The sequence below is a fragment of the Biomphalaria glabrata genome, chromosome 5 (assembly GCF_947242115.1).
Source record: "Biomphalaria glabrata chromosome 5, xgBioGlab47.1, whole genome shotgun sequence".
Classification (NCBI taxonomy): Eukaryota; Metazoa; Mollusca; class Gastropoda; family Planorbidae; genus Biomphalaria; species Biomphalaria glabrata.
In genome coordinates this window covers 17,726,818-17,738,628 of record NC_074715.1, presented here as the reverse complement: position 1 = coordinate 17,738,628, position 11,811 = coordinate 17,726,818, and the positions used below count along the sequence as shown (strand labels likewise).

At 32.3% G+C, this 11,811-nt stretch overlaps 1 protein-coding gene across 4 annotated transcripts; it reads right to left on the bottom strand.

The window, feature by feature from the left end:
* Positions 1–47: 47 nt before the first annotated feature.
* Positions 48–10,011, bottom strand: LOC129926534 (uncharacterized). 4 transcript variants are annotated; one of them, XM_056031298.1, is made up of 5 exons: positions 9,864–9,993; positions 9,103–9,172; positions 3,252–4,457; positions 2,677–2,750; positions 48–2,274 (listed from the first exon to the last, which is right to left on the bottom strand). In XM_056031298.1, the coding sequence occupies exons 2-5, from the start codon at positions 9,136–9,138 to the stop codon at positions 2,025–2,027; spliced, it is 1,566 nt and encodes a 521-aa protein (XP_055887273.1). In that variant the 5' UTR covers positions 9,139–9,172; positions 9,864–9,993; the 3' UTR covers positions 48–2,024. The 4 variants fall into 4 exon arrangements, with proteins under 4 accessions (XP_055887273.1, XP_055887274.1, XP_055887276.1 ...); XM_056031299.1 differs by lacking the exon at positions 9,103–9,172 and having other exon boundaries at positions 9,864–10,011; XM_056031301.1 differs by lacking the exons at positions 9,103–9,172; positions 9,864–9,993 and adding an exon at positions 9,715–9,846.
* Between the last annotated feature and the right edge of the window lie 1,800 nt (positions 10,012–11,811).

Here is an 11,811-nt window from a genome sequence, read left to right as displayed (position 1 = left end):
GCATGCTTATGCTGCAGATTTGAAAGAATACAGGGTAACTCAGTGAATCAATCAAGAATTCAAACTTTAATTAGTTTAAGCACAATGTGTAATATAAATAAACACAACAGCTTCTCAGTGTACAATGATTCAATGTAATTAAAGTGTATATATATTAAAAGAACTAAGTACCTCTTCTAAGAATTCTTATTTATTTTTACTTATTTATTTTGAGATCAACATCCCCAATAAAAACCTAGAAATCTCTACAGTATTATTTCATAATCATGACACCCATAAGTTTACTTTTAGAAAGTTCTACTCAAATCTACAGTAACATAAGTTTCACTCCTGCATTTTGTGGCTTCACCTTATTTGATTTGTGGAATTCATGATGAGCTTTGTTTTGAATGTTCCTTCCTATTTGAAGAATATTTCATCCTAGCCCATAGCCCAATACCAACTGCAGGATAGGGGGGATGTCAGTAATGGGCAGGATTCAAACCCAGGACAATTGTAACCATTGTATGACATTCATTCTAAAAGGCTTTTCACATGACTAGGCAACCATATGTGTTCAATTCTTGTAGTCCAAATGAATAATGACATTCTTACTATATTCTTAAAAGCACAAACTAATGTCTCATAAGATCATAATATTTTAAGCCATTTTCCATTCAATATCTGAGTTCCTTTCATTTGAAATATTATGACACAGTTACTTAATAAGACATTTAACTTTAAGAACAAAGTAGATCTGGCTTCTATCAAAACTACAGTATTCAAAATATACATTGATGTATGGCGATGAGGGTTGCTAAGAATTCTTTTAGAAAAATTAACAAAAGATAAGTGTTTTTTAAAACTATTATTATATAAGTTTTTAAAAATGTTATACAATGTGTGCATATATAATATATATATATACAAAAGTATCACAGTAACTAATTTAAATTAACATATGACAGAAACTCACTTAAAACAAAACATAGATGTCAAGACTAATGTAAAGTCTTTAAAAAAAATCAAGTTAAATACAAATAAGTTTCAAAATAAAAAAGAAAATACTACAAAAAGAGATTCAGTTATAATATATTTTTGTTGATGATTACATTTGCAGCAAAAATGTGTAAAAATGAGTGTATTATTTATAGTCATAAGTTAGATTAATACTTTTTTAAAAATTTATTCAACATTTTTTTTTTCTGAAATCATAGTTTAAACAATGAGCATTAAAAACAAAAGAAGCGCATTTTCACTCACTCTAGGTTTTAGTTTCTCTTCTTACAAACTTATATCAACTCACTCTTTCTGGCCAAACGTTTGCCCACATTATTTCCCCCACACCCATCCTTGGATCAAGTTGAAACTTTGCACAATTATTCATTGGCATAGACAATACATGAATCAATAAAAAAAAATTAACTAATTAGTCAAATAATTACTGGTAATTAATTATCCAGTTTGAAACCAACAAGGGATATTAATCCTTAGGTATTCACAGATATGACTAAATATGTTGGGTTTTGCCCTTTTACATAATTACACACGTTATTTCTCCCACACCCATTCTCTGATCAAGTTGAAACTTTAAACAATTATTTATTCTACCTAACAATAAATCAATTTAAAAAATTAAACAATTAGTCCATTATTATTGATAATTAATTATTTTGTTTCAGACTGAAAATGGGAAATAACTTATATACTATTGAGTTCTTCCTCTTAGAAAAGCTTTGCTTTTTAAAAAGGGATTTGTAATAGTCTGTTTGTTTTTTTTTTCATAACAACTTATCTAGACATTAATCATAGGCATATTCTATTTTTGACAATTATGTTGTTTTTGTTTTTTTTATATTTTTTAAAATTTATTTCCTATCTTTGGAAGTAGATCTGGATCTATATATAGATTTAAAGAGTATCAAGATCTATCTAGATCTAGATGTAAGTCCAAGAGTAATCTGTAAATCTGATCATAAACAGTTCAAAGAATGTTGACTTGCTGGTGGAGTTCAAAATAATGTAGATTTTAATGGATTTAATATTTACTCTTCAATTAGAAAAATAAACAACTTCAGTAAACTGATGCATTGCAAGTTCTTTCCTCCAAAAGTCTGGTACGTGATTTGTCCATTTCCTAAGTTTTCCAAAACGTCAGCCAATATCAATTGTTTGAATGGTTGAAGAGTTGCAGGAACTCTCGTTGATTGGTCTGTAATTAGAACTTTCATCGTCTGATGGCGGCCGTCTGGACAAGCCTTGTCAACAAGGAATGTAATCTCTTCTGAGAAATGGCTTTAAAAATTAAAATATTTCATTATTTCTTGTCGTCTTTAAAATCTAAATAGATTTAGAATAATGAAGATCATTTTTATTTGCTTATTTACACTATATGTTAAACACACTTATTTGTAATGGGTCTACATTTCATATGAAGTGTTCATTTACAAGAGATGAAACTATATATGATTTTAAAGACTATTCAGTAGAGTGGATGATACATATAGGCTACTAGATTCATTTACAGGATCACATGCAAAATTATAACTTAAGTTCTATGTAGACGAATTCTAAAAAACATTTTATACTTATAGTCCGACAATTTATTTTTCTATGGCAGGTACTCCTGTTTGAACGTGTTTATATGTGTGAGAGAGAGAGAGAGAGAGAGTTACATATAAGATAAAGAAGAGTTACCTATTTAAAAGCCTTGGAAGTATTATAATCACTACGTGATGTTGACTAACTTCAGTTTTCCAGGACTGTGAATTCTAAATTATAAACCAAAAGATCTAGGTTAGAACAAAAACTAATATGGTTAAAGCAATATATAAAAACAAAGATCTAGTTAAATGAAAATAAGCTCAGGTGTTCTTTAATCACTTATTGCTATGAATGGCGAAATAAACATGTGATATTGTAGAGGACTAAGAGAGAACTCTAGTAGAGACTAGGACTTATCTTACATTCCAGATTTAACTCAAGTTATTTAATAGATGGGCTAGAAAGAGTGCACAGAGTAAGCTAAAGTAACATAGAGATGTGCTAAAGTAGCAAGAGGATGAGCAAAAGTAGCATGAAGATGTGCTAAAGTAGAACGAAGATGTGCTAAAGTAGAACGAAGATGTGCTAAAGTAGCAAGAAGATGTGCTAAAGTAGCATACATATGTGCTAAAGTAGTTTGGAGATATCTAAACAATTTTAAAGATCGATTTTGATGTTAATTGTCATATATGTTCTCTAATAATTGAGAAACCTGTAATATTTACTACCTGGATGACAACTTTGGTAGCTGTAAGTCCGAAACAGGCTGTCAATATTTGATACACTTTGTCTACTTGGTCATTTTCATCCTGTACTAAGATCAGTACATCTTTTTTAGCAGTTCCGACTTCATGAAAATGTTGATGGAAGCACTTGTTGATAGGATTATCTCTAGCTCTCTCATTCAGGATTTTTTGAATGCCTCCGATAATAGCCTTGTCTCCGTAATGAGATAACTTTAAAGCATCAAGCCATAACGCCAATCTCTGATTCACGTCGGAAGATAGAAATCCCAATTGGTAACACGCCTTTGTATTTCTTTGAATCGCGTTTGACCTCATAAACAGCCTTTTGGCTTCCTCCTTGTCATCATCTGCAATCGCTCGGCCACAATCAGCAAGAACTTTGTAGTCGTTAGGGCCTAGCTCTACGGCCGTATCAATTAACTCTTTCACGCTCAGATTGTTGAAAAGTATTCTGCAGTCTCTGTCAGTTAAATCCTCTGCAGCAAATCGACGTGAATAACTCTGCAAAAGAGCTAAATTCATGTAGCCTTGACCTCTGAGATCATTATCTGGAGCATCTCTGATAGCTTCAAACAGTGCTGCCGCGCCTAATTGAACTCTCTCGTTTCTATTGAACTTAAATCTGTATTTTTTCATATGGATATGCATAGATCGCATACAAGCCAAACCAAGTCCGTAATTCCAGCGAAAGTCTGTCTTCACACGTAAAGCTTGGATATAAAGGTCTATTTCCAAGTCTTGATTTTTTGGATCGCCAATTCTTGCATAGCAATAGGCTTGTTGTGCTTTTGCATCGGCTAGAAGATCCTGGAAGTCCGGAATGCTTCTCCTGTTCTCAAGTTCATGAAGACATCTTTCTGATTCGTCCTCTTTTCCAATGTACTTTGAAAGATAAATTCTGTTGGCCAGGGAAACCAGGTCATTTCCACTTGACAATTTCATAGCTTTTTCATTCCATTGCAAAGATTCTTTGTGTTCTTGACCACGAAGCTTCTCAAGATTAAACTGAATCCAAGTTAAATAGTTCAGTCTGCGAATGTCTTGGTCAAACCCACTTTCCTGAAGCACTGTCTCTAATTTTGCTGTTAAATCAGTTTCGTCTCTGTTAGCAGATGATCCCATATTAAACATACAAGGGAAGTCAGCGATTCGTCTTTGAAAACTTTGTTCTGTGCCGCTTGCCATTTTCTAAAGAAAATAAAATCATCTTAAACAAGATTACAAAGAGAGTTTGTGTTACACAAACTCAGAGGCGGCCCCCGTCGAAGTCGGATCCCTGTCGGATCTGCATATTCGCAAATAATATTCAAGAGGTGATTTAATTTTGATGTAAAATGTTTTACACGTTTCGGATGTTCCTTCAGAGTTGAAGATAATTACTTCCTAGTCCAAACCTCCCGCAGGACGACGGGGGATGGGAGCGGGCAGGGTTTGAACCCTGGGCCATCCATAAATCTGAACGACAGTCCAGCGCGCAAACCGCACGACCAGGCAGCCATCCGATGGTCAAAAGTAATAATGTTTCAAAGATTAATTTGCCGTAAATTTAAATTTAATAAAAAAATAGTAGATTAGTTTTAGTATATTAAAACATTACAATATTGATCAAAACGTTTGGAAATGAAAATCTACACTTTTTTTTTACACTTTAAGTTTAGAAATTGAAATTCTACATCTTAATCTAGTCTATTTTAGTCTAAACTAGATCTAGAAATTCTAGATCTAGACTCTAAAATAATTTTAATTAGAATATAAATCCAGATCTAGATATACTGTAATAAAAATCTAGATCTAGTTTAAAAAATCTAGATTAGATCTAAATCAAGATATCATTCCTTTTTTAAACGCGAGTCACATAACGAGGCTTAATAGACATTACTATACCGAGTTCTTTTTTCATTTCATTTGAAGAATTAATTCCATATAACGTCAGAGGGAAAAAAAAACACTACGTCACACGGCCTAGCTAGACTAAAAATCGCCTTCATCTATAAGAGCCATTTATCGAGTGTTCATAGACTTTGGTGCACCGAGTGCGTTCTTTAAGCATTTCATTTAAAGAATTCATTCCATATGACGTCAAAGGAAAAAAAACACTACGTCACACGGCCTAGCTAGAATAAAAATCGCCTTCATCATTACGAGCCTTTTATCGAGTGTTCATAGACATTGGTGCACCGAGTGCGTTCTTTTAGCATTTCATTTAAAGAATTCATTCCATATGACGTCAAAGGAAAAAAAAACACTACGTCACACGGCCTAGCTAGACTAAAAATCACCTTTATCAACACGAGCCATTTCTCGAGTGTTCATAGACATTGGTGCACCGAGTGCGTTCTTTTAGCATTTCATTTAAAGAATTCATTCCATGTGACGTCAAAGGAAAAAAAAACACTACGTCACACGGCTTAGTTAGACTAAAATATGTTTTCATTAATACAAGCAATTTTTTCGAGGGTTAATAGACATTGGTGCACCGAGTGCGTTCTTTTAACATTACATTTAAAGAGTCCATTCATATGACGTCAAAGAAAAAAAATTCCATTACCTCACAATAGGCTAGTACCGGTACCATAAAAAAAAATGTCTTTATTTACACGAGATATTTAACGAGGGTTCATAGACATTGGTGCACTGAGTTCTAATAGATATTATTTAAAAAGGATCAAAGCCACATTGTTTTTGCGTTTTGTCTGTCAGTCGGTCTGTCCGTTATCTTGATATAAAAAAAAACAACTAAAAGTTATTAAAAATTGATTAACCTTTATTTTACGTTTCAAAACATCGCAATAATTTTTAGGTATGAACACAATTGAAAAGTTTATATAATAGATTGTTCCGGATGTTTGTATAAATAGTAAAAGAAAAAGAGAATTTCAGATAAATGTAATACCGTTAATTAAATTTTTTGGATGGTCTCGTATAAAAATTAGATGTACTACAGCCACGTGGAGAGATTTCCATACCTTACTTTGGTGTTTGGATTCTGTTTTCCTTAAAAATCGGAACATAATATTAACGATAATTAGATTTTTTAATGTTTTAGGTAGAAAGTTAAATGTACTGTAAGAGAGTTGTGAGTTAAAATATTTTTCATAAAAATCCGTAAAAACATTATTTCGTAAATGAGAAGATTATTTGTTTATTAATTAGAAGAGGGAGTTCAAACAATTATTTGGCGTTAGTAGATTTTTAAATAAATTCGGAAATTTCTGGCGACGATTTGTAAGAAACAAAATCCGGAACTTTCTTTATCGATTACAAAACTTCTATGTTATGTTTTACAAGAAAATTAAATGTATAAAAAGTAATTTTCAGTAATCAATTCTAGTAAATTACTTTTTTTAAAAGCCTTATGCGATTTCAAACAATCATTAGGCATAATTCATGTTTTATAAAACAATATCCGGAACATTTTTACAATTAATGAAATATAAGTCAGTATAGAGATTTAGCATTAATATGCTATTTACATAAAAAACGGAACAACATATTATTGATAATGTGTTTTTGCAACGTTTAAGCATGGAAATTGAATGTAATATAAGTTAGAAGAGCAAACAAACATTTGTTGGCGTTGATTAGTTTTGCACAAAAAAATCCGGAACAATCAATTTTAGATACTTAAAACTATTGAGATGTTATGGGAGGAACATTAAAGGGTAAATCAGATTTTCAATAGCTTTTAGAGTTCTAGTTTTTTAAATCTAATCGTGACGGACAGACCGACCAACAGACAAAACGAACAAAAATAAGCTTCTTTTATTCGGATGGGGGCACTAAACAAAAAATAAATAAAATCTGATTTTTAAAAATGTTTAAGGAATTGGTTTAGCACCTGATCATGTTGCGACGTTACGCTACTGCACGAAAATCGCTGCATAAAAAGTCCATTTAAAAAAATGTGCGTGATATTTACATACAAAGTACATTATTAGCCTTTATAAACAAACAGAAATGTTTTCTTTTAATTTTAGCAGCTAGTTGACCAGAAAAAACGTCTTTAACTATTATTTGTATTTGTTGTAAACATTTCCTGTACATTTTAAAAATATATTTGACTTAGTGATACTGAAAATACACAAAAATTGTCCATCTTTGTTAGCATATTGTAACATTGCCTCCCTTACATTTACGTAATTGTTTTAGAATTGGTGTATTTTTATGAAAAAATCGCTTGCATAATTAATTTTATAAATTAAACGGTTTGCTTTTAGAAAACCAAAAGTAGCCGTTGCACCTAAACTTTTCAAGCCGGATTTAATGATGAAATAATATTTTTCATATCTCTTCTAGTTTTCGAGATCTGAGTGTGACAGACGGACAGACGGACAGACGGACAGACGGACATTTTGCACAAACCTAATAGCGGCTTTTTCCCCTTACGGGGGCCGCTAAAAAGGAAATACACTCTAAAAATTAAATGACAGCGTGAACTAAATGTTTCAAAGCATTAGATTTTAAGTACAAAATTGCTTTAAAAAAAAATAGAATACAAGATGGGAATGATTTTGTTTGGATGTTACTTCTTTTTGGCAAGGAATTTCACACTATCTATACATGAACTTTTGTTGAAACATGGCTAGAATTAGATACAAAGGTTATTTTCTCTCTTCTACAAACATGTGAACATTTTTTTTTTCTTTTCAGACCTTCTGATCTAAAGGTCATTTGTTTCTATGGCCGACTGTTAACAAGGGTGTCATGTGGCCATCACAATAACCAACCACTTTATTTTCCTCAACCAAATCCAGATACTGATTAGAGTTGGGTGAACCCTGGGGCGTTCTAAAAAAAAAAAACGAAATTTAAAAACCCAGTCTTCACCGAAATATGAAGAGCAGTGCACTACAGTAATAGTAGCAAAATAGTTTGTTTAAAAGAGAGAACCCAACAGCGTCATCAGGGACGGTGTCACACATTTTAGTTAAACTTGTCACGCTATCGTAAAGATAAAATTCATGCGCCTCTAGATTGGCCATCACTCTGTCAATAGACTCTAAAACCTTTTGTCTGAAATAGATTGGTCATCACTCTGTCAATAGACTATAAAACCTTTTGTCTGAAATAGATTGGTCATCACTCTGTCAATAGACTCTAAAACCTTTTGTCTGAAATAGATTGGCCATCACTCTGTCAATAGACTCTAAAACCTTTTGTCTGAAATAGATTGGTCATCACTCTGTCAATAGACTCTAAAACCTTTTGTCTGAAATAGATTGGCCATCACTCTGTCAATAGACTCTAAAACCTTTTGTCTGAAATAGATTGGTCATCACTCTGTCAATAGACTCTAAAACCTTTTGTCTGAAATAGATTGGTCATCACTCTGTCAATAGACTCTAAAACCTTTTGTCTGAAAGTACTCGTGTAGTATGAACGCCAACCAGTAAGCCCACAACATATTCCCCCCCAAAAAGGCGAAACTTATCAGGTAAAATTATCTTTTAAAATCAATACCGGTACCACCAACAATATATATAGTGTTAATATATAGAACAATAAAAACAACACAAGACGCAGATATTTTACAAAGAGAATTAGATGAATTACAGAAATGGGAATCAAATTGGAGCATGTCTTTCCACCCAGAAAATTGTCAGTTGTTAAGAGTAACAAAAAAACTAAAACAAATTAATTCCACTTATCTTATTCATGGCAAACCAGTAACACAGACTAAAAACGCAAAATACCTAGGTGTTATAATAAATGAAAAACTGTCATGGAATCCACATATTGATGAAACTACAAAAGAATCAAACAAAGCATTAGGATTTATTAAAAGAAATTTCTATAAATCAAATAAGAACATAAAACTAAAATGTTATTTAACCTTGGTTAGGCCAATAATAGAATATGCATCCTCCATTTGGGACCCCTCAACTCAAGAAAACATTAAGAAACTGAAGCAGACACAAAATAGAGCAGTGAGATTCATAATAAACGAATATTCACATTTGACTAGAGTAACACCTTTAGTAAAATCACTAAATTTAGAAAGCCTTCAGGACAGAAGGCTCAAAAGTAAAGTAGCAATCATACATAAAACACTGAACCATAATCTTCAAATACAAAAACGAAATTTAATAAAATACTCTGAAAGACACAAAGATAAAGGCAAATTCCTCGTCCCATATGCTAGGACAAATTTGTACAAATACTCCTTCTTCTCTAGTGCTATTAGAGCATGGAATGGGTTGCCTGAGCTAGACAGGAAAACCAGTGACTTGGCAGAATTTAAGTCATTGGTTAATATGCATGACTAAATGCATGACGCGTAGGACCTAATCATCTTCTTTTTTGAAGTAACGTCTGTAATATATAAGATAAGATAAGATATTAGTTTAATGGTCTATAAAACTTTTCATCTTTTTCTTTTAATTTAATTCTAAACTCGTATTTTAAGCTCTCATAATTTTTTGAAGAAAATTAAAGTGTATTTTACCTATTAATTTACTGACAATCTAGAACTGGAAACACCTTTTTGGAGGCTAGAATATACAGGACATAACTTAATAAACTATCCTGGGTACAGTACAGTACTGAAGATCTACAGTAACACCAACGGAAGCGAAAATAAATGTCTAAACTCACCTAATTGTGATCTTCTATACAATTAAAATAATCTTACTGTTCTTCTATCTTGGGTTTGTCTAGATAATTCTACTTTAGCCTCTTTATATATTTATAGGATTGTTCTAAATCGATCTACTTTCAGTATCAACTTCCTGGAAAATTTAGGTAGATGCATAAGAAGTGAGACATTGTTTTATTTTCACATGGTCTGGATTTCGAATGGTGGCTAATGACATCCAAAGACATGTGTAACATTCTGGGGACGTGTCTCATTGCGTAGGACCCACTGATCTATACTACAGTAATAACTGTTTTTGCTTGACTCACAAACTTGATGTGTAAATCGCAGTAGACATAGAATAAGACTGTCTTCAAGATTTGTATACATTTGACTAGGCTTGGATCCTATTTGATGAGGTGGTTTCAAGTTCAACTAATGTCTTCATACATTTCATATGTTTTCTAAAGTAAATAATAAAAAAAAACTAATTGGCCATTGTCACTTAGTTTAAAGAAATATAAAAAAAAACTTAATTCTTTCTTTGAATCACTATTACAAATAGATACATATGTTTTCATAAAAAAACATACATCTTTAAAATTGACATTTATACTGATTTCATAACGTCTGAATACAAATGCATCCCCCCCCCTTTCTTTCTACAACTGTTGTGTATGGCATCTGCAAATCCGGGACCCTTCCTTTATGCTCGCTCTCCATGTGGATCTATCCAGTGCCAGTAAAAAGAAAGGTTAAAATGAAACCGCCAGAAGACAAACCATGTCCTGGAATATATTAACATAAAAACAACTTTGTTTTTCCACTTTTGTCGAGTGCATGGCTGAAGAGATGAAAACTTTCAATAAGTGGAGTTGAAATACTTTTAGCCCGTCATGCGGCCACTATGTCACGTGACATAACTTAGTTTCGAAACCAACTGCGTAAATCGATATTTAAAAAATAAACGACAGTTTTCCGCGAAGCTTTGTTCTTCATCGGATTCATTTATTTGGCTTAAACAATACACTTTCACGTGCATGTGAACTTGGTACACACTTGTATTTGAACTTGATACACACTTGTATGTGAACTTAGTACACACTTGTACAAGCAGAATGGCACAAGACACAGATATTTTACAAAGAGAATTAGATGAATTAGATGAATCAAACCCTGCCCACTGCCATCCCCCGTTGTCCTGAGGGAGGTTTGGACTGATTATCATCATCTCTGAATTAACATCCGAAACATTTAAAACATTTTTACAACATTTTATTATTATTATGTGAACCTGATACACACTTGTATGTTAGCTTATTACACACTTGTATGTTAGTTTATTACACACTTGTATGTTAGTTTATTACACACTTGCATGTTAGTTTATTACACACTTGTATGTTAGCTTATTACACACTTGTATGTTAGTTTATTACACAATTGTATGTTAGCTTATTACACACTTGTATGTTAGCTTATTACACACTTGTATGTTAGCTTATTACACACTTGTATGTTAGCTTATTACACTCTTGTATGTTAGTTTATTACACACTTGTATGTTAGCTTATTACACACTTGTATGTTAGCTTTTTACACACTTGTATGTTAGCTTATTACACACTTGTATGTTAGCTTATTACACACTTGTATGTTAGTTTATTACACACTTGTATGTTAGCTTATTACACACTTGTATGTTAGTTTATTACACACTTGTATGTTAGCTTATTACACACTTGTATGTTAGCTTATTACACACTTGTATGTTAGCTTATTATACACTTGTATGTGAACTTGATACACCCTTGTAGGCCTATGTGAACTTGATACAATCTCTAGAGTAGTTTTTATTTCTAAGGCTTTAAAATATATTGGCCTATGTGTAATAGGAAACCATTTCTTATCATTGCCCTGGATTTTTCAGCATTGCTGTTGGACACGTGACGATGACAGCAGAGGTAG

Coding starts and splice junctions, on each gene's coding strand:
- LOC129926534 (XM_056031298.1), bottom strand. CDS start 9,138: ATGGAGGATGCATATTCTATTATTGGCCTAACCAAG. Junction 4,458..9,102: donor CTATTATTGGCCTAACCAAG/GTTAAATAACAT, acceptor TATTTTCTTTAG/AAAATGGCAAGCGGCACAGA. Junction 2,751..3,251: donor CTACCAAAGTTGTCATCCAG/GTAGTAAATATT, acceptor TTTATAATTTAG/AATTCACAGTCCTGGAAAAC.